The 23770-nt window shown below is 38.1% G+C and overlaps 1 protein-coding gene across 6 annotated transcripts in view; it reads left to right on the forward strand.

The window, feature by feature from the left end:
• The first annotated feature begins 1324 nt into the window (after positions 1–1324).
• RTKN2 (rhotekin 2) overlaps positions 1325–23770 on the forward strand; it is a 143569-nt gene continuing 121123 nt past the window's right edge. For 4 of the 6 annotated variants that reach the window (XM_049855658.1, XM_049855653.1, XM_049855657.1 and 1 more), the window contains exons 1-3: positions 1325–1612; positions 3691–3771; positions 11412–11608. In XM_049855658.1, the coding sequence (XP_049711615.1) occupies positions 1553–1612; positions 3691–3771; positions 11412–11608 (338 nt within the window). In that variant the 5' untranslated portion in view covers positions 1325–1552. The remainder of the gene's footprint in view (positions 1613–3690; positions 3772–11411; positions 11609–23770) is intronic. The other 2 variants (XM_049855655.1, XM_049855656.1) reach the window with 1 other exon arrangement.

Raw genomic sequence — 23770 nt, forward strand, 5'->3', positions numbered from 1 at the left:
ATAATACACTAAGCTCATTCAGCTCACTTCGAGTAGGGGATAATTACACCACAAAGTGCCAAGCCTAAGGAGAGAGGTGTGCACTCTGGAAGGGGAGCCTAATGACTGTGGAATTTAGATCTGTGTTTGGAGACAATAAGGTAAACTCTGTGACTTTAAGCTCTACATATTTTATCATTTATGTAAGGATATGGGAGGTGTCATTCCTAGCTGGGCGGCTTCTAGTATCACCTAATTCAAATGGCATCTAAGATGAAAATTATCCACGTAAACTAAGGGCAGTCATTATATTTTCGGAAGTGTATCTTCAAAACACACCGCTTTAGATAAGGTGACCATGTAATTTAATATCTAAACAAACTTTTCCTGGGACAGTAGTAAATGGGTCAAACATTGAGACAACAGGCCCAAACAGGGACTGTCCCAGGCAAATAAAAGCCATGGTTGCCATTTATAGAAGGAGAGATGCTTTGGGGCCTTCTCTGAGGTGAGGGTGGAGTGTTGATTTTGGAGAAAAAATGGTAGACGCCCAAAGAGGTTTCCTGTTGTCTTTCCAAGGGTAAGTCAGGATCGTCCGGGGACAATAAATTGTAAGAATCTGATAAAAGTCTGAAGTCTTCACCACTTCAATTTTGCTTTTTAAACGTTCCATATTACCCGCATTAATATCAAAACCATTTTACTGAAAACAGTCTTTGCGCTGATGTTTAGGGGCAGTGAGAAATGGGGCTCTGGGGGAAAAGTACCTCATTCCGCTGTCACCTTGGAAGTTGGTGGGAGAATTACAAGGAAAAAGTAGGTAATGAATGGAGTGTTTTGCAAGAAAGGGAAGAGTACTTGGGGTGGGGTGGGGGGTACATCTGGGATTATAAACAGCGGAGGCAAAAGAAGATTTTGTGAATTGCCCAACATGGTGTCTTCAGAGCCTGATTAACAAGGCTGTAATATCTGAGTGACCCTGGGTGCCAACCAGGTGCTCTGTGAGAGGAGAGGGCAAGTTCTATGTTTGACAGCAATGTCACCTGGTTGTCTGGGAGAGAGATGGTCCAAGTGACACCAGTGGTCCTTGAGCTGTTTGTAGGTGCCCAGTGACAGAAGCCTTGAGTCAGCCGGCCCCTGAACGCTTGGGACGGAGTTTGGCGGGATGCAGACAGAAGAGAGATCCCAGTCATGGAAAACGCCACTCTAATTCCCGCGCTGGGTCAGGTCGGCTCAGCACCTCCGATGCTTTCCCTATAGCCCCACCCACTCCCGTCCCAGGACCGCCCACATCCCAATCAGTGCTTTAAGTCAGCTCGCCGCTCCCCACTTCTCCGCCCGGCTGGCAGGGTGAACTCCCGACTGCTTAAGGTCCCGGCTCCGGGAGCTGTGGGCGCGGGACGGGCCCACTGCGCGTGCGCGCACCGTCCCGCATCCCTGGCCCCCTTCCCCCCCGCGCCCGCGACTTGGTACGGCCGGGCGGTTGGCGTCCTCTGCGGCTTTCAACCGGCGGCGGGCTTTTCAAATCTTCCCTTCGGAGGCGCTGCGGCGCCCCGGGCTGTTTGCGCTTGTAATGGAGGCGCCGGCCCTGAGGGGTCCGGAGCTCGGCCTGGCGGGGCTTCCCGCCCAGCAGGTGAGTAAGGACGTGTCCTGGCCGCGGGCGGAGACGGGGACCCCGGCTACAAGGTGTCACGTCGCGTCTTTGTTCCGACGTCGGAAAAGCCGCCCCCTCTCCCGGGCCTCGTATTCCGCTGTGGCCAGAAAAAAAGAGAGCCTCGGAGACTGCACTCTCGGGCTCTAAAGGAGCTTGGAAATCTGCGCACACTGCCACCAACCCCGATTTCTTAGACAGGACACTGAGGCCCGGAATGGGGACGCGATGGCCGGAGTCTCCCCGCGCTTCCGGACGCACCTGCCAGCCGCGCTCCCCAGGGCTTGGACGCTGGTCTTTTGACAAGTGTGGGTGCCCCACGGGAAATGGGAGCCCCAGGATTTCCAAGAAGGCCACCTCAGGCTAGCGTTTGCCTATTCCTGGATTTAATGGAAAGTTCAATTATTGGAGGGGTATTTGCCGTGCAAACTGAGGGGCAGGGTGGGGAAAGAAACCACAGCCTGTGAGTTTAAGAGAAAGAATCAAACCACAAACTCCGAATTTAAAAAGTTGAAACTTTGATAGTGGATTCTTTCACAAATAATTAGAAAAGAGAGGGGAGAACGTTTTGAATTAGAAGTTTCGCGTTTGCTTTTTAGCCATTAAAATGTGCGTTAGACACCTTTTTACTTAACATAGACCTACATTGTTTTTTGACAGAACCAGTTACTAAAATGCTATATTATTATTGTATTTTCCAGTCCTAATCATAACTTTTAGAGTCTTAAAAGAAAACTCTGATGCCTTTAAGCGGAATCTTCACTTCCATTTTAATCTCCACCTTCTCCTACCTGTTTCTGAAGTAGATTAAACCAAATGAAATTGCAAATATTCTACCAATTTTGACCTAGAAATCCAGCAACTTCGTATTATTTAACCTAATATCTTTGTTTAGAAACCTGGAATTTCCTCAGTAGGTAGAAAATTGTTAGGAAGTCTTCAATAATACTGGGAAAAATGAAACAAAACATAAAGATCATTATGCAAAAAAAAAAAAAAAATCCAGTGCATTTATCAGTAATTTATGCTGTTTATGCCAACAATTTCAAAGATTTTGATGTAAAGTACTTTTCAATCCTTTCCTGTTAACGAACTTTGGCTGCCCTGATTGTTAACAAAATCTTGATTTCTGGTAAATTAATGATCTATTGAGGATCTTTTTTTATTGAGGATCTTATATGTATCATATGTTGGTAGAGTTCAAGTGTATGAGCTATGTGTAGGAGTAATATTGAGGGATGGAACAGAAGAGACAATAGAATAAATTCATGAAAGAAGTTTAGCTGCGTGGAACAGATGTAAATGTTTAAATATCAAGTGTACATAAAAACCCGTTGCCGTCGTCAACCCTATAGGACAGAGTAGAACTGCCTCGCAGGGCTTCCAAGGAGGGCTCGTGGATTCAGACTGTCGACCTTTTGGTTAGCAGCCTAGCGTTTAACCACTGCACCACCAGGGCTCAAAGTGTACATAAAGGTTGGATAGTTTACAAGTGGGAAGGTACAATACTTAGTGATTTCTTGGGCAGGATGAAATGTAAATAATTGAGATGTTTGAATCTTGGAGTAAACTCACGAAATAGTAATAGGTTTCAACCTATCAGGAATATTGAGAGTCAGTAAGAAAATTTTATACTTGGCTAACACAGAATTGCCATTTGTATTTCCCTTGGTATTAATAAAACTGCAGTCTAACTGGGATAAAAAACGGGATTTTGAGGTCTTCAAACCTTAAGGAGCCCTGGTGTCATGAAGGTTTAGCGCTAGGCTGCTAACCAAATTGTTGGCAGTTGAACCTGCCCACTCGCTCCACAGGAGAAAGACCTGGCGATTTGCTTCTGTAGAGATTACAACCTAGAAAACCCTGTGGGGCAGTTCTACTCTGTCACATGGAGTTGCTGTGTTGGAATTGACTCCATGGCTCCTGATAGCAATTCATGCCCTGATCTGTGACTCCTCATAGCATAGAAGAGTGGCTTTGGAGTCAGATGAAGGTGAAATTCCACTCGTTGTGTAACCTTGAACAAGTTACCTGCCTTTTCTAATTCTCTGTTTCCACAGCTGTCAAACGGATATAATGCCTATCCCAGAAGGTTGTTGGGACTTGAGAACCACTCTAAAGCACTTAGCACAGCATTTAAGGTAACACTCAGGATATGCTTGAGAGGCGGTTATTCTTATTCTTTGTCCCATTCATCTGAGAAGTTAGAGCAGTCTCCTTCCTTTTTTTTTTTAAACAAATGTTTAAGCATTTGAAATCTCAAAAAATAAAATAAAATTTCAGAAGTGATACTATCTCTGCAGAAAAGTCAGTCTATACAGAAGGAAATGAATTTGAGAATTTCTTGTCCAATTTCATTCCCCAGAATGATAATTATTAACAATTTCCAGATGTTTTCCTGTCTTAAAATTCTTTTTTTGAGAAAAGTGAGATCATACTATATATCCTCTTATGCAGTCTTTATCTTGGTCTCTTAGCCAGTCTGGTTTAACTACTTCCAGCAAGTGGATGATAGTTTCTATCTGGATTACTGTAGCCGTTTTATCGGCGACCTAACTTCAATTTTCTTTTTGTCAGTTCTTAGTACCTACACTAAGGCCATTTTCTTTGCACTTCCTTTGTACCATTCTAGCTCTTAAAATCTAATAGGTTCCTGACTTCTATATATTCTAGATTTTTACTTTCAAGTACTTGATGTAAAGTACTTTTCAATCCTTTCCTGTTAACGAACTTTGGCTGCCCTGATTGTTAACAAAATCTTGATTTCTAGTAAATTAATGATCTGTTGAGGATCCAATATGTATGATATGTTGGTATAGTTGTTCAAGTGTATGAGCTATGTGTAGGAGTCCTATTTGCATTCTGGCCTAGCCCTATTCCTTTTTTAATAGACTATTTTTAGAGCAGCTTTAGGTTTATAGAAAAATTGTACAAAAAATGGAGAATTCCTATATACTCCCTTTCTGCTCCACAGTTTCTCTCGTTATTAACATCTTGCATTAGTGTGGTGCGTTTGTTACAGTTGATAAACCAATACTGACGTTTTTATTAATTTAAGTCCATTGTTTAGATTAGGGTTCACTCTGTTGTGCAGTTCTTTGTGTTTTGACAAATGCTTAGTGATATATATCTACCATTACAGTATAATACAGAAAACTTTTACTGCCATAATGAGGTGCAAGGCTACAATAACGCTGCCTGTGATGATTAAGTTTTCATGTCAACTTGGCTGGGCCATGATTCTCAGTGGTTTGGCAGTTAAGTGATGCAGTCATCCTCCATTTCTGTGATCTGATGTAGTCACCCTCCGTTTTCACATAACACCAATTTCGCCTAACCACCCAGTCTTTGGAACCTGTGTCAATAAGTGAGGAAAGAGTGTAGTTGGGATCATACAATATGTAGTCTTTTTAGACTGGCTTCTTTCACTTAGAAATGTGCATTTAAGGTTTCTTCATGTCTTTTTGTGATCTGATAGCTAATTTTTTTAAATTACTGAATAATTTTCCATTTATGGATGTACCATAGTTTGTTTATCTGTTCATCTATTGAAGGATACTTTTTTGTTTTCAATTTTTGGCAATTATGAATAAAGTTGCTATAAAAATTCCTGTGTAGGTTTTTATGTGGACATAACTTTTCAGCTCATTTGGGTTAAATACCTTGGAGCGTAATTCTGGGTCTTATGGCATGACTATGTTTAACTTTGTAAAATACTGTCAAATTGTCCTCTATAATGGCTGTACCATTTTGCATTTCCACCGGCAATGACTGAGAGTTCCTCTTGCTCCACATCCTCACCAGTGTTTGGTGTTGTCAGTGTTTTGGATTTAAGCCATTCTAAAATGACTAATAGGTGTACAGTAGTGTCTCACGGTTTTAATTTGCAGTTTCCTAATGGCATATGATATTGAGCATATGCTTGTTTGTCGTCCCTCTGTATATCTTCTTTGGTGAGATGTCTGTTCAGTTCTTTTGCCCATTTTGTAATTTGATGGTTTTTCTATTGTTGAGTCCTAAGAGTTCTTTTTATTATTTTGAATTCAATTCTTCTATGTCTTTTCATTCTCTGATCAGTGTCTTTCATAGAGGAGTTTCAACTTACCAATTTTTTTCTTTCACAGAACATGTTTTTGGTGTTGTATCTAAAAACCCACTGCCAAACCCAAGGTCTCCTAGGTTTTTTTGTATGTTATCTCGTAGAAGTTTTATAGTTTTGTGTCTTACATTTAGGCCTGTGATCCATTTTGAGTTAATTTTGTGTAAGGTCTGTATCTAGATTTTTTTTTTACATGTGTATGTACAGTTGTTCCAACACTATTTGTTGAAAAAACTACCCTTATTCCATTGAATAGCTTTTGCTGCTTTGTCAAATTTTAGTTGACTATATTTTGGGGGTCTATTTCTGGACTTCCTATTCTGTTCCGTTGATATATTTGTCTATCCTTTCACCAATATGGAAACCCTGGTGGCTGCTAACCAAAAGGTTGGCAGTTCAAATCCTCCAGGCACCCCTTAGAAACTCTGTAGGGCAGTTGTACTCTGTCCCATAGGGTTGCTATGAGTCGGAATTGACTTGACGGCAATGGTTTTTTTTTCCACCAATACCATACTGTAGCTTTATAGTAAGTTTTGAAGTCAGGTAGTATCAGTCCTTTGACTGTGTACTTCTTCTGTATCATGTTGACTATTTTGGGTCTTTTGCCTTTCCGTATAAACTTTAGAATCAGTTTGTCGATATCCGCAAAATAACTTGCTGGGATTTTGATTGGAATTATGTTGAATCTATAGATCAAATTGGGAAGAACTGAAATCTTAATAATATTGAGTCTTCCTAGCCATGAACCTGGAATATCTCTCCATTTATTCAGATGTTCTTTGATTTCTTTCATTAGCGTATTGTAGCTTTCCTCATATTGATCTTGAACGTATTTTATTAGATTTTTATCTAAGAATTTCATTTTTTTGTGCTAATGCAAATGATGTTGCCTTTTTTGTTGTTTTAAAGTTCAGCTGTTTGATTTATTTATCCACGGAAGTTTCGCCTCTGGTGGAATCATTTAACAAAGCTCAGCACTGAAATTTCAGTTAGCTAATCATCTTACATGTGATATGATATTGCATTTTTAATTTCAAATTCCAATTGTTTATAACTGGTATGTAGGAAAGCAGTTGACTTTTGTATATTGTCCTTGTATCCTGCAACCTTGCTATAATCACTTATTAGTTCCAGGAATTTTTTTATTTATATTTAGGAGTATTTCTACATAGCCAATCATATCATCTGCAAACAAAGACATTTCTTTTCCCTCCTGCCCAATCTGTGTACCTTTAATTTCCTTTTCTTGTTTCGCATTAGCTAGAATTTCCAATATGATGTTGAATAGGAGTGGTGAGAGGGGACATTTTTGTCTTGTTTTCTAGTCTTAGGGGAAAACATCTAGTTTCTTACTATTTTAAGTATGATGTTAGCTGTAGGCTTTTTGTAGATGTTCTTTATCAAGTTGAAGAGATTTCCTTTATTCCTAGTTTGCTGGGGTTTTTTTTTAATCTTGAACAGATAGTGGATTTTGTCAGATTTTTTTCTGCATCTGTTGATATGATCATACGATTTTTCTTCTTTAGCCTCTCGGTGTGTGATGGTTTATATTAGTTGATTTTTAAATGTTGAATTGGCTTTTCACACCTGGAATAAATCCCACTTGGTTGTGGTGTATAACTCTTTTTATACATGATGAGATTTGGTTTGCTAGTATTTTTGTTGAGGCTTTTTGCACCTATGTTCATTAGAGGTATTGGTCTGTAGTTTTCCTTTCTTATAATGTCTTTGTCTGGTTTTAGTTTTAGCATTAGGGTAATAAAAATCAAAAAACCAAACCCACTGCCGTCTAGTCGATTCTGACTCATAGCAATGGCCTCATAAAATGAGTTGCGAAGTGGCCCCTCTCTTTGTATTTTTCAGAAGGAGGTGGTAGAGAATTGGTATCATTTCTTCTTTGAATGTTTGATAGAGTTCACCAGTAAAACCATCTGGACCTCCTGCTTTCTATTTTGGACTGTTATTAATTTTTGATTCAGTTTCTTTAATAGATACAGGCTTGTTCAGATTATCTATTTCTCTTTGTATGAGTTTTGGTAGATTGTGTCTTTCAAGGAATTCGTCCATTTCATCTAATTTATCAAATTTGTGGACACCGAGTTGTTCATAATATTCAGTTGTTGTTCTTGGGATCAGTAGTGGTGGCTTGTGAGTTTACGTTTATCATCCTGACTTTAAGTATCTATAAGATAAGGACAATGGCATAGGATTCTGTTTGACTTGATTACAAGCAAGCCCAGAATCAGAAAACCAAAAAGGAAGAAATAGCAAGAGGACAACTCTTCCCAGGCCTCTGCTCTTCCTGGAGACTTAGTGTGTACAAGGAAACATGCTTTTGCCATTGGTCCTGACCATTCTTGACTTTCATCTGTCAGGCCATTGTGGCTGAGGCAGCAGTGGTGATGCTTTTGGCTCTCCGCTTCTCCTCTTTAAGGTCGATATGCATCATCACTGAATACTCATTACGTCATTGTTCTCACTGTGGACAGCACTGGATGTCATTTCTTTCCAAAGAAGCACTTTGCAGCCCTGTTAACTAAAGACAATTCCCTTTGGTTCCTAAAGCCTTTCTGGGCTACAGCTAGTCTAAATTGCCCAGAAAGATGTTTTTTCTGCATGAGGTATATATGTGTACTTAAAGAAGCTCATGGAGAATGCAAAAGTGACTAAAACAACCCTCTCTTTTTCACTCTAAATACGTTCAGTGCCGTGCATATATTAACCCATTAATTCTGCTTGTGTCAGCCCATCTCGACCCGCTTCGTTCACATTAGCCTGAGACCTGCCTCTGCAGGGGAGATGGGGCTGCAGTTCACTGTATATGTTAATTTGTCTGGGTTATGGGGCCAGCAAAGTATTTCAGTAAGAAACCAGGTATTAAATATTTTCTGCATTGTGGGCCTTCTAGTTTCTGTGCTGAAATTACTGAATTCTGCCATCGTAGTTTGAAAGCAGCCCTGGGCGATATAAATGGATTTGTCTGTGTTCCAGTACAACTTTATTTACAATAACAGACAGAGGACAAACCATACTTTACTGACCCCTGCTTTGAAGGATAGAATTCTAATGCTAATATTTGGTAAGCATACCTTGTTTCCTTATGAATATTAACTTGTATTACAAATAAGATTAAAAAAAAAAAACTAATTTTACATTTCCTTTCTCCATTGTTTCTCAAGCCTCTGTGGTTTTATGCAATCTTCATCAGCAAATGAGGGAGAGAAACCCTGAGATTAGAAACCCTAGCAACTGAAACTGATTCTTCAGTGTGGCTGTTGCCACCTGCTGGTTTCGTAAGGTGGTTGCAGCTTTCAAGGTTGCGGTGGAATTTGAAATAGTCCAGCAGTGGTTTTCTACCCTGGCTGCTCATTGAATTGTCCCAGGAACTTAAAAAAAAAAAGGCAGCTCAGGCTCCACTGCCAGACGTTCTAACTGGTTTGGGGTAGGTCACAGGCTTAGGTATTTTTTATGAGGCCCTTCCTCTCTGCCCCGAGGTGATTGAATGTGCAGCCCGCTTTGAGAACCACTGTGTTAGTTTAACTGGCTGCCTCACTGCAGCATTTAAAAAGCAAAATTGAATTTAGAAGTGCCAGATGGTATTTGTTTGTATTTGAGTTGTGGGGTAAAGCTATTCATTCCAGCTTCAAGTTGCGCCCTGTGTGCGCTCTCCAATACTAACCAGCCTGCCAGAGTTTATTTCTATAAACATATGGGTCACATAGATAATTCTTATAATTAATTGCTAATTACATTAAAGAAGAATTTACTTTGGGGCTGACAAGACATAAAAAGATGAAATGGAGTTGTTGAAATTCAATGATGTGTAAAGAAGGAAAACCAGCAAATGGCTGCATTTATATAGCACACCAGTTTTGAGTTACAGCACTACACGAGAAGGTTTTTATGTGATGATTACATGATATAATTACAAAAAGTAATTAAACATATCTGTTTTCTGCATGTGAATAGTACAGTTGTTTAATCTGGGTAGTCAAGTCAAATCGTTTACTGCAGCTTCTCTCTTTTTAGATCGTCTCTATAAAATACTAGCTCTACTAACTTTCATTTTTTTTCTTTTTGCCAAGATTGTCTTTTTCATATCTGAAACTTTTGTTATTATATTCCATATATATTTTTCAAATTTATATTTTGATCTAATTAAAAAGTAAATGATACTGCTCATTTTTTTTTTTTATCACAGAAGCTTGGAATGGTCACTTTTGGAAATAGACATACTGGAAGCAATATTACACGTTTGTGGAATAGTGAAGAACATCCTATGATTTATAATTTTTAAAATGCCACTGTGAATTAAATCAGGACAGTGCAGTCAGTTTATAAAATTTTAATGTTACATATGAAACTCAGATATAGAATCAAGCTATTGTAAGATTATCGAATAAAAGACTTGCAAAACTAAAATGTTTTAGTAGTTTCACAGTGACTCTTAAAACTAAAATAAATGGCTTCAGAATGACATTCTAAATCTCTATTCCAGGTTGCCAAGGCTTCTGACATTTTCTAAGTTCAGTGCTTTCACTCTACGGCTTCGGAGATTTTATTTAAACTGTATACCATGACAAATAGCCTGTCACCTCGTTGCTGCCAAGCTATGGCTCCTTTATTCAATACCTGTTCTTTCAGAGTTCTTCCTTGGTTAATTCAGTGTCACCAACCATATCTTGCCATCCCATAATATAGCTTATATAATATCTACATATGCTGTATTACTGAAATTAATTAACATGCCTTAACAAAGCACTATAAACTGACTTAAACAATAGAAATTTATTCTCTTAAATTTCTAGAGTGCGGAAGTCTAAAATCAAGGAGTGGACAGGACCATGTATCCTTTGAAGGCCCTAGGGAAGAATCCTTCCTTGCCTCTTCCATTTTGTGCTAGTTGTAGTCAATCCTTGGCATTCCTTGTCTGGTGGATGCATCGCTCCAGTCTGTTTCTATCTTCACATGTCATTCTCCTCTTTGTGTGTGTCTCTCTGTGTCTTCACATGACTTTATAAGAACACCCATCATTTGGTTTAGAGCCCACCATAATCCAGTATAACCTCATCTTAATTACATTTGTAAAGATCTTATTTCCAAATAAGGTCACATTCACAAAGGACATGAATTTGGGGGGTGGGGGGTGGGGAGATGTTATTTAACCTAGTATAGTTATGGTAAAGGAGCTATGGTAGCACAAAGGTTAAGCGCTCTGGTGCTAACCAAAAGCTTGGGGGTTTGAACCTACTTCGCACCTCCAGGGGAGAAAGACCTGGTGATCTGCTCCCATAAAGATTACAGACTAGAAAACCCTGTGGGGCAGTTCTACTCTGTCACATGGGGTCACTCTAAGTCGAAATCTACTCCACAGCACCCAATAACAATAATAGTTAAGGTAAGAACATGTAGCATTTCTCACCTTTGTTCCTGTTTTATCTAGTAGGTTGTAAAGACTTCCTGATAAAGTAAGAAATAAAAGATTTTGTAAAGAGATTTTGTAAAAATAGATATTTTTAAAAAAAATACCATCACATATTAAACTTTTTTTGCTTTCCCAATGCAGTATAAAATTATAATGACATCTAGTACATTTTCCTTCTACTAAGGGAAAAAAAGAAATTTTATAAATCTGGATTTCTGATATTTTTTTGAAATAATTTTTTTTTTCCTTTTGTTTAGGACTGCAGCATCCAAGAAAAAATTGACTTAGAAATTCGAATGCGAGAAGGAGTATGGAAACTTCTTTCTTTGAGCACTCAGAAAGACCAGGTTTTGCATGCAGTTAAGAATCTCATGGTATGCAATGCTCGAATAATGGCTTACACATCAGAGCTACAGAAATTAGAAGAGCAGATTGCAAATCAAACTGGAAAACGGTTAGTAGCATAGCTCACCTATGGATTTTAATGTCCTTAAATAGTTCAATTAAAAACATAATGTAATTTAACCTTAAGTATAAGTCGAATTACCAAAGCTTTTAAAAAATGAGTACACTGAAGTAGCAACAGAGACCATAAACATTCTTTTGACAGTAGGGCTCGGCGTGAACTTACTATTTAAAGCACCATTTTTCACTGGGTAGTTTTGTTGTTTTTTTTTTAGTTTTGTTGTATTCAGTACTCCAGATTGTAAAATAAAAGTGGTTAAGAAGGAAAGAATGAGAAAAAAATTTTAACAAGAAAGGACAAAGGACGGAGAGTGGATAATTGAGTATAGAGATATATAGATTTAAAAAAGCTGATTGCTTAGAGATAGCTCCGGCACTATGCAAAGTTTCTTTAGACATTCATGCTGGTTGGGCTGGTAACAGTGCACCTCCATTAAATTGTTGAAAAGTAAGGAAAACATAGGGCAGAGAAAGGGAGCTCTATAAAAACAAAATAATGATGGAGTTGTGATATAATAGAGACCTGGGTAAAAAGTGACCAATGTTTATTACCTGGAGATAGATATTTAACCATTTTGTGTCTCAGTTCCTTCATCAATACAAGGGAGACAATCATATTTACATTTTGAAAATCGAGATTATATACAGAAAAACCTAATACAATGCATTTTGCGTACTTAACTCTTAACAAGTATCAAATAACCTTCGTTATTATGTGTCCCGAGCATTGTAAAATAAAATTGTAGTATCATAATCTAGGAAAATATTTTTTAGATAGACTTAGATTGGCTTAAGTCAGTGCCTCCCAAACTGGATCATAAGTATCACTGGGAGCTATCTCAGTGAAAAGCCCTATCACCCAGTGATACACATGGTGCATCTTTTTAGAGCATCAGTTTTTAAGCTAGTGCCTGAGAAATTCAGTATTGCAACATAGTTTTGGGTTATGATGCTCTTCTATTCATGGGAAGATATGTTCCTTCTCCTCAGCCTTTATTATATTGTTCATATAAAAACATTGTTTCCTTTAATTATCGAATTATTTCTGGTATTTAAAAAATCTTGGATGTTCTATATAGGTTCTTTCATTTACAACTTCCTTGTGTATGCACAGATATAAACTGATCAAATATAACTGGAGATTATAGTATTTGCCTTCCATATTACAGAAAAATGATCTGAAGATTAATGAGAGTCTTTGGTAGTTTTCTGAATTCCTTGAAAGAGTGATGTGAATTATGCCGTTTGGTTAGTCAATCAAATATTTATCAAATATCTTCCACTTACAGGACACTTTTTTTTTTTTTTAATTTTTATTGTGCTTTAAGTGAAAGTTTACAAATCAAGTCAGTCCCTCACATAAAAACCTATATACACCTTACTACCCACCACCAAAGAAACCCACTGCCTTACTACATACTCCCAATTACTCTCCCCTCAGTGAGATGGCCTGCTGCCTCCTTCCACTCTCTCTTTTCATGTCCATTTTGCCATGACCCTTCTAACCCCCTCTACCCTCCCATCTCCTCTCCAGGCAGGAGATGCCACATAGTCTCAAGTGTCCACCTGAATCAAGTAGCTCACTCCTCATCAGCGTCCCTCTCCAACCATTGTCCAGTCCAATACATGTCTGACGAGTTGGCTTCGGGAATGGTTCCTGTCCTGGGCCAACGGAAGGTTTGGGGGCCGTGACCACCAGGGTCTTTCTAGCCTCAGTCAGACCATTAAGTCTGGTCTTTTTATGAGAATTTGGGGTCCCCATCCCACTGTTCTCCTGCTCCTTCAGGGGTTCTCTGTTGTGTTCCCTGTCAGGGCAGTCATCGGTTGTGGCCAGGCACCATCTAGTTCTTCTGGTCTCAGGATGATGTAGTCTCTGGTTCATGTAGCCCTTTCTGTCTCTTGGGCTTGTAATTACCTTGTTTCCTTGGTGTTCTTCATTCTCCTTTGATCCAGGTGGGTTGAGACTCATTAATGCATTTTAGATGGCTGCTTGCTAGTGTTTAAGACCCCAGATGCCACTTTTCAAAGTGGAATGCAGAATGTTTTCTTAATAGATTTTATTATGCCAATCGACTTAGATGTCCCCTGAAACCATGGTCCCCAAACCCCTGCCCCTGCTTCACTGACCTTCAAAGCATTCAGTTTATTCAGGGAACTTCTGTGCTTTTGGTTTAGTCCAATAGTGCTGACCTCCCCTGTATTGGGTGTTGTCCTTCCCTTCACCTAAAGTAGTTCTTATCTACTATCTAATTAGTGAATATCCCTCTCCCACTCTCCCTCCCTCCCTCCCCGCCTCGTAACCACAGAAGAATGTGTTCTTTCCGTTTATACTATTTCTCAAGATCTTATAATAGTGGTCTTATACAATATTTGTCCTTTTGCAACTGACTAATTTCACTCAGCATAATGCCTTCCAGGTTCCTCCATGTTATGAAATGTGTCAGAGATTCCTCACTGTTCTTTATCGATGCGTAGTATTCCATTGTGTGGATATACCATAATTTATTTATCCATTCATCTGTTAATGGGCACCTTGGTTGCTTCCATCTTTTTGCTATTGTAAACAGTGCTGCAATAAACATGGGTGTGCATATATCTGTTAGTGAAAAGGCCCTTATTTCTCTAGGATATGTTCCGAGGAGTGGGATTGCTGGGTCATATGGTAGTTCTATTTCTAGCTTTTTAAGGAAGCGCAAAATCGATTTCCAAAGTGGTTGTACCATTTTACATTCCCACCAGCAGTGTATAAGCGTTCCTGTCTCTCCACAGCCTCTCCAACATTTATTATTTTGTGTTTTTTGGATTAATGCCAGCCTTGTTGGAGTGAGATGGAATCTCATTGTAGTTTCGGTTTGCATTTCTCTAATGGCTAATGATCGAGAGCATTTCCTCATGTGTCTGTTATCAGCCTGAATGTCTTCTTTAGTGAAGTGCCTGTTCGTATCCTTTGCCCATTTTTTAATTGGGTTGTTTGTCTTTTTGTGGTTGAGTTTTGGCAGAATCATGTAGATTTTAGAGATCAGGTGCTGGTCAGAGATGTCATAGCTGAAAATTTTTTCCCAGTCTGTAGGTGATCTTTTTACTCTTTTGGAGAAGTCTTTAGATGAGCATAGGTGTTTGATTTTTAGGAGCTCCCAGTTATCTGGTTTTTCTTTGTCATTTTTAGTAATGTTTTGTATTCTGTTTATGCCTTGTATTAGGGCTCCTAAAGTCCCTATTTTTTCTTTGGTGGTCTTTATCTTTTTAGACTTTATGTTTAGGTCTTTGATCCATTTGGAGTTAGTTTTTGTGCATGGTGTGAGGTATGGGTCCTGTTTCATTTTTTTGCAAATGGATATCCAGTTATGCCAGCACCATTTGTTAAAAAGACTATCTTTTCCCCAATTAACTGACACTGGGCCTTTGTCAAATATCAGCTGCTCATATGTGGATGGATTTATATCTGAATTCTCAATTCTGCTCCATTGGTCTATGTGTGTGCTGTACCAGTACCAGGCTGTTTTGACTACTGTGGCTGTATAATAGGTTCTGAAATCAGGTGGAGTGAGGCCTCCCACTTTGTTCTTCTTTTTCAGTAATGCTTTACTTATCCGGGGCTTCTTTTCCTTCCATATGAAGTTGGTGATTTGTTTCTCCATCACATTAAAAAAAGTCATTGGAATTTGGATCAGAAGTGCATTGTATATATAGGTGGCTTTTGGTTGTTTTTTTTTTTTTTTTTTTGGTAGAATAGACATTTTAACAATGTTAACTGTTCCTAACCATGAGCAAGGTATGTTTTTCCACTTATGTAGGTCCCTTTTGGTTTCTTGCAGTAGTACCTTGTAGTTTTCTTTGTGTAGATCTTTTACATCTTTGGTAAGATTTATTCCTAAGTATTTTATCTTCTTGGGGGCTACTGTGAATGGTATTGATTTGGTGATTTTCTCTTCGATGTTCTTTCTGTTGATGTAGAGGAATCCAAGTGATTTTTGTATGTTTATCTTGTTAACTGACACTCTGCTGAACTCTTCTATTAGTTTCAGTAGTTTTCCTGAGGGTTCCTTAGGGTTTTCTGTGTATAAGATCATGTCATCTGCAAATAGGGATACTTCTACTTCTTCCTTGCCAGTCTGGATGCGCTTTATTTCTTTATCTAGCCTATTTGCTCTGGCTGGGACCTCTGGCACAATGTTGAATAAGAGTGGTGGTAAAGGGCACCCTTGTCTGGTTCCTGTTCTCAAGGGAAATGCTTTCAGGCTCTCTCCATTTAGGATGATGTTGGCTGTTAGCTTTGTATAAATGCCCTTTATTATGTTGAGGAATTTTCCTTCTATTCCTATTTTGCTGAGAGTTTTTCTCATGAACGTGTGTTGGATTTTGTCAAATGCCTTTTCTGCATCGATTGATAAAATCATGTGGTTTGTTTTATTGATGTGATGGATTACATTGATTGCTTTGCTAATGTTGAACCATCCCTGCATATGTGCTATGAATTCCACTTGGTCATGGTGAATTATTTTTTTGATATAGTGTTGAATTCTATTGGCTAGAATTTTGTTGAGGATTTTTGCATCTATTTTCATGAGGGATATAAGTCATTAAAAAAAAAAAATTACAGGACATTTTTTAAGTACTGTGCTGTGCTGTCCAAATTTAAATATCAGAATTTGTCAAAATCTGAGAATATATGTCTCTTACTTTCCTAGGGCTGCCATTACAAAATACTACAAAAATGGGAAGCTCTGAAGGAGTTTGTTTTTTCACAGTTCTGGAGGGTCTGAATTTATGGCATCAGCAAGACTATGCTCTTTTTCTGTCAGCTGCAGGGAAAGACTCCCCCTTGTATTTTTCAGCTTCTCTAGCCACAGGTATTGTTTGGAGTTCCTTCGTTTGTAGGTAGATCTTCACATGTTGTCTTCCCCTATGTGTGATATTGTTTTTGTGTCTCCTCTTTTATGAAACACCACTTAGAAGGGATTAGGATTAAGACTTACCCTGCTCCATTATGACTTCATTAATGTAACTGATAACATCCGGAAAGAACCCTATATTCCAAACAAGGACATCCTCACCAATGTAGGGATTAGAACTTGGATATATTCTTCAGGTGGAACACAATTCAGGCCATAACAATATGCATATTCAGCAGTCAAATATTTTGCCTTTAAAGGTCCAGCAGTCTGCTCCTTAGCATGGTTTTGATAACCCCTAAGGTAGAAAAATGCTATTTTTACTTTGTTACCAGACTTATCTGACTCTATTAGTGAACTGGTTAAATAAATAGCAATTTAATGAGAATGCTAGCCTGCCTTCTTGAAGTTTTGAAGATAGCTTTGTGGCCAGCTGACTGGAAGAGATCCATATACATGCCTCTTCTAAAGAAAAGTGATCCAATGGAATGTGGAAATTATAAAACAATAGCATTAATATCACATGCAAGTAAAATGCTGAAGATAATTAAAAAATGGTTGCAGCAGTACACCAACAGGGAACTGCCAAAAATTCAAGCAGAATTCAGAAGAGGATATGGAAGGAGGGATGTCATTGCTGATGTCAGATGGATCTTGGCTGAAAGCAGAGAATACCAGAAAGGTGTTTACCTGTGTTTTATTGACTATGCAAAGGTATTCAGCGATCTGGATCATAACAAATTATGGATAATATCGTGAAGAATGGGAATTCCAGAACCCTTAATTGTGCTCATGCAGAACCTCTACATAGACCAAGAGGCAGTTGTTCGAACAGAACAAGAGGATGCTTTATGGTTTAAACCCAGGAAAGGTGTGCATCAGGATTGTATCCTATCACCATACTTATTCGATCTGTATGCTAAGCATATAATCCAAGAAGCTGGACTATATGAGGAAGAACAGGGCATCAGGATTGGAAGAAGACTCATTAACAACCTGTGATATGCAGATGAAGAGGACTTGAAGAACTTACTGATGGAGATCAAAGACCACAGCCTTCAGTAGGGATATACCTCAACATAAGGAAAACAAAAATCCTCACAACGGGACCAATAAGCAACACCATGATAAACGGAGAAAAGATTCAAGTTGTGAAGGATTTCATTTTACTTAGATCCACAATCAAAGCCCATGGAAGCAGCAGTCAAAAAATCAAGTAATGTATTGCATTGGGCAGATCTGCTGCAAAAGACACTTTAAAGTGTTGAAAAGCAAAGATGTCACTTCGGGGACTAAGGTGTGCCAAACTCAAACCATGGTGTTTTCAGTTGCCTCATATGCATGTGAAAGCTGGACGATGAATAAGAATGACCAAAGAAGAATTGATGCCTTTGACTAATGTTGTTGGTGAAGAATATTAAATATACCAGGGACTGCCAGAAGAATGAACAAATCTGTCCTGGAGGAAATATAGTCGGTGTGCTCCTTAGACGCCAGGGTAGTGATGATTTATCTCATGGACTTCAGACATGTTTTTAGGAGGGACCAGTCTCTGGAGAAGGACATCATGCTTGGTAAAGTAATGGTCAGGGAAAAAGAAGAAGACCCTCAATGAGATGAGTTGACATATTGGCTGCAACAGTGGGCTAAAACATAGCAATGATAGTGAGGATGGTGCAAGACTGGGCAGTGCTTTGTTCTCTTGTACACAGGGTCACTATGAGTCAGAACCAACTCTATGGAACCTAACAACAACAACATTAGTGATCTGCTTAAATAAATACAATTTTATAAGAACCCTAGTCTGCTTTCTCTTGACTTTTACAATAAAATGTAAAAAATATAGATAATAAACCTAGACTTTTTCAAAGAATAATTAAATCAATATGAAATGGTAGAATTAAGAAAGGTCTAATGGAATAATTAGGTCTGGATCTGCTAGGTCGTGAAAGATGGATGGGGCTTGGTTAAGTAAGTAGGAGGAAAACAGCATTCCAAGAAAGAGAAATAGCAAAAATAAAAGCTTAGGATGAAAGATCGGCTTGAATTGTTGAAAAGCAGTAAAGAGATAATGTTTGGTTGAGCTGAGGATCAAGCCAAAGATGAAAAGGAAGGATGAAGCAAGATTCAAGACAGCCTAAAATGTTGTGAAGTTAATTGGTAACACCTGGAGCCTTTCTGTGTGCCAGTTGTTGTGCTAAGATGTTTATAAATATCTTCTTAAAAACTGAGAAAAGTACAACCTTTCTATTAAAGTCTAGGAAACTGAGACTTATAAACTTTAGGTAACTTTTTCAACGGTACATAGTAACTAAATGGCTAGGACTTGAACCTAGAGGAGTTAAAAGCCCATGTACTACCCCATCCCCACCTGCTAAGAAAATCTCGTGTACTTTCTATTACCTCAGGCTGCCCTGGTGAGCCTTTATAGGGCTTTGCATTTATTTATCTAGCAATTAATTTCCCTTTATCGTTTTATTTTAAGCAAACAAGAGGCATGGTAAAATGGGTATTACAGGAAGGTTATCAGGCAGTAGAGTATTCAAAAGGATGGTAAGAGAAAGTATTAATCGAAAAAACCAATTTTTAAGGAAAATATTTAAGAATAGGTAGGCAGAAATGAATTAATAATGAAATAAGTTTTGAACAGAGAAACGAAATCAAAACTAGTACATGAGTTTCTTTAGGGCTTTTCTAATAGATCTTCATTCAAGGTACACTCTATGCAGAAACAGCCTTTCTGTCAACAGTTTTCAGTCATTTCTCAGTCTGATGAATTTATTTATTAAAGTAAACAAATAACCGTACTTCATTTTACAGCCTTTTAAAACTACGAGTCCAAAAAAGAATTAAACCATAATATCCTATGACATCTTACATGAAAATGATTTAACTTCTGTATATCTAGAATAGGAAACCCTTGTGGCGTAGTGGTTAAGTGCTACAGCTGCTAACCCAAGGGTCGGCAGTTCAAATCCACCAGGGGCTCCTTGGAAACTCTACGGGGCAGTTCTACTCTGTCCTGTATGGTCGCTATGAGTTGGAATCGACTCCACGGGACTGGGTTTGGTTTTTTTGTTTTCATATCTAGAATAGTAGTAGTTTTGTAACATCCTTGGAAGAATTAAGAAAAGAATCACCCTGGATTAGACAAGGAACACCAGTAAAGAAATCAGTGATACAGTCTTGCCAATCTTTTTTAAAACCACATATCTTTTTTGAGAATACTGGTAACTGTTGAATATTCCATTGCCATATTCTAATAATGAGCAAGCACTTTGTTCTCCAAACAGCTTCTGTTACACTGCCTTTTTTAAAAATGCCTAAATCTGTAAAAGATTCCCAGGTTTGTGTATAACTTATAACTCAAAGTGAGCTACAAAAGTAGAATGTAGAAAGCTTTGTGGGTTGGGTAGACAGTAGATACGTGGGGTGAGGGATAGAGCACAGACTGCTTGCTGCCTCAGTTTAGAGGGTAGGATGGCTTGCTTAGAACAATCCATTAATTTACTGGCCTTGACTAGTAAACCACACAATCACCCTAGCTTTTTCCTGCATGCTATAGGGTCGCTATGAGTCGGAATCGACTCGACGGCACTGGCTTTGGTTTTTTTTTTTGGTATAGCCAGATATATCTGCTTAAAAGATACCTTTTATCAGTCCATTTCTCAAAAAAAGGTAGTTTCCCTTTACCAAAATTCCTTAGTCATTCTAAGATCTTTGTGCTCTGATTCCAAACTACTTTCAGAGTCTTATCTCTTAAATTTCTACTTCACAAATTTCGTTCAGCCAAATATGAAACGTTTCGTACATTAGAAAATGTAAGAATAGTACAGTGAACATCATGTGCGTTCTCTATCTAGATTTAAGTTAATAGTTTGCCATATATGTTCAAGCTTCACCTGTATCCCCTAAATGTTGGCTTTATCCATCTCCATTGCTGAAGTGCTCTATTTTCTGTTCTCACTTAACAAACCTCTTTTGTTCTGCAACATCCAACCTGAATCATCAAAGTTTCCTTGACGATCATTTCTTCGTTTAATCCAATGTTAAGGATTCAGAAAATGATTATTTGCTTCCCCTTAGTTTTAGTAGCATCTGAACCATATCTCACTATAACATACTACATTTTAATAGAGCTATTTATGAGCATATCTTTTAAATTAAATTGTAAACCTTTGAAGGCAGGGACAATGTCTAGTTCTTATATCTTATTAGTGAAATAAGATAATATCACCACTCCCTTCATAGGGTCATTGTGATGATTCAGTGCCTGAAACTTAGAATCGCCGTCCAAGCTGAGGCAACTGAATTAACGTTGGTTCTCTTCCTCTTCTTTGCTTCCTCCTGAACAGCTAACAGTGCTGTACACTTACATAAGAACAATTTAACATGCATTTCATAGATAATATTTTTCCCTGTCTATGTGTATGATGAGTAAAGAGGGCTTAGAACTTAAGAATTGTTAATTATATGCCAATTGACTGTTTTTTGGTCATTTCCTTGCACATTCTCAGGTTCTTACTGTCTTTTGGTCTAAGCTTCTATGTTTGCCATATTCCAGATTGTCATTTACTCCCTACTTTGTTTGCTTTTTTTTAACAAATGTTTTGTTATGAAATTTTTCATATATTAAAAAATTGTGAGAATAGTACAATGAACATCATATACATTCTCCACTCTCCCTCTCTTTCTACACGCACACATACACATTTTTCTTTTTTGTTGTTGAACCGTTTGAAAATAAGTTGCAGGTCAAATGGCATGTACAACTATATAGTTTGCCATGCCTCTTCTAAAATTAAGAACATTCTTCAACATAACCAAAATGTAATTATCATATGTAAAGATATTAATAATTCCATAAAAATCACCCAATATTCTGTCCATATTTAAATTTACACAGTTATCAGAAGAAAATCCTTTATAGTAATTTTTTTCCCCAAACTGGGATTCAATCAAGATTCATGCAGTACATTTGGTTATGTCTCTTTGTTGTTGTTGTTAGGTGCCATCAAGTTGGTTCTAGCTCATAGCAACCATATGTACAACAGAACGAAACACTGCCTGGTCCTGCGCTATCCTCATAATCCTTGCTATGTTTGATCCCATTGTTGCAGCCACTGTGTCATAAGGTTTTCACTGGTCAATTTTTTTAGAAGTAGGTTGCCAGGTCATTCCTCCTAATCTGTCTTAATCAGGAAGCTCCATTGAAACCTGTCCACCATGGGTGACCCTGCTGGTATTTGAAATGCTGGTGGCACAGCTTCCAGCATCACAGCAACATGCAAGCCACCACAGTATGACAAACTGACAGACAAGTGGTGGTATGTCTCTTTAGTCTCTCTTAATCACCATACCTCTTTGTAAAATCCAACTGCTACTAATGCTTTAGAGTCTAGACCTTAAAAAATATTATCCCACGTTCTGCATTTGTCTAATTGTTTCCATATGGTAGCTATCATTGACTCTTTCTCATACCCCGTTTTTGCTGTTACTGGAAGTCACACTCAGGTTAAACCTTTTTTTCTGGACTTTTCTAGGTTGGGGTATTAGGTACTATAAACTCCCCCAAACCAAATCCTTGCCATCGAGCCAAATCCTACTCATAGCAACCTTATAGGACAGAGTAGAACTGCCCCATAGGATTTCCAAAGAGTAGCTGGTAGATTTGAACTGCTGACCTTTTGGTTAGCAGCTGAACTCTTAACTACAGTGCCACTAGGACTCCATGGTAGGTAGTATATATATACTCCTAAATTGAAGCAATATGATAGTTTTACTACTCAATTAATGATGCTGAGTTTGATTCTTTGGTTTAGATTGAAATTACTAGCTTTCTCCTTTGTGATTTATAAGCAGTCTACTGGAACTGGGCAAATACTCTGCTATCTAACCACCTTTCACTTAATGGTGTTGTCATCCATTTATGATCTTTGCCTAAATCATTTATAATGGGGGTTGCAAAACAGTGACTATCTAATTCTGTTATTCCTTCTACATTTATTAGCCACTAGTCTTCTCTAAGGATATTATGCTGTAATCCTTCAGATAATACTTTTGAGAGTCACTGTGTGGTAGCACGTTCCTCTTAATTGATGAGTAGTATTCCACTGTGTGAGTATGGTATAGTGTCACTTCTGTCTTCTAGTGTTGACTCTAATCCATGTTCTGCCTACTTTTGACACAGTAGAACTGCCCCATAAAGTTTCCAAGGGATGCCTGGTGGATTTGAGCTGCTGACCTGTTGATTAGCAAGCATAGCTCTTAACCACTACACCACCAGGGTTTCCATTAAAAAAAAAAAAAAAAAAAGACATTGCTGTCGAGTCAATTCCAACTCATAGTGACCTAATAGGACAGAGTAGAGCTGCCCCATAGAGTTTCCAAGAAGCGCTTGGTGGATTTGAACTGCTAACTTTTGGTTAGCAGCCATAGCTCTTTACTACTATGCTACCAGGGTTTCATTATGCTATCATCCTTCAGATAATACTTTTGAGATTCACTCTTAATTGATGAGTAATATTCCACTGTGTGAATATAACATAGTGCCATTTCTGTCTTCCATTGTTGACTTTAATTCACTTTCTGCCTACTTTTGGTCACTTGTCAGTTCCTCCAGATACTTGGTTTTAAAATATTTTTTCCAGATTTTATACTGTTTTCTGTTGGAGAATTTCTCCAATATGAGCTACTCTACCATTACCAAAAGAGGAATTCATTTTGTTGCATCTCGATCAATAAATTTTAATTTTTTCCACTTTATGGAATATTTTGAGATTTTCTTTGTGATTTAGCATGGTCCAATTTTCCTGACTGTTTCCTCTACTCTTGAAAATGTTATATTTCTTTTTGTCAGGGTACAAAGTTATTATATATGTTAAAAAAATTATATTACTGATTTTGTTTTCAAGGTCTTCTATAAACTTATTTTTTGGTCACTTGACCTATCTTGGACTGAAAGAGATAAGTTAAGGCTTTTGGTTAGGGTTTTTGTGCCTTTATCCGCTTTAGCCATGTGTTTCCTGTACTTTCTGCTTTATGAATGTGCTACTGTAGTATTTAGTACATTAGTACTTGTTGTGTATTCATTATCAATTGCAGCCTTTAGCATTATAATATGTTCTTTTGTTGTTACTGTTACTGCTCTCGTCTCACGTAATGCTTTGAGGCCTAAATTCTATCATGCCTGATAACGAGATCACATCCCCTACTTTCTTATTGTTTCCATTTGTTTGATATTTCTCTGTCCATCCATT

Source organism: Elephas maximus, chromosome 16 (assembly GCF_024166365.1).
Source record: "Elephas maximus indicus isolate mEleMax1 chromosome 16, mEleMax1 primary haplotype, whole genome shotgun sequence".
In the NCBI taxonomy this organism is placed as follows: domain Eukaryota; kingdom Metazoa; phylum Chordata; class Mammalia; order Proboscidea; family Elephantidae; genus Elephas; species Elephas maximus.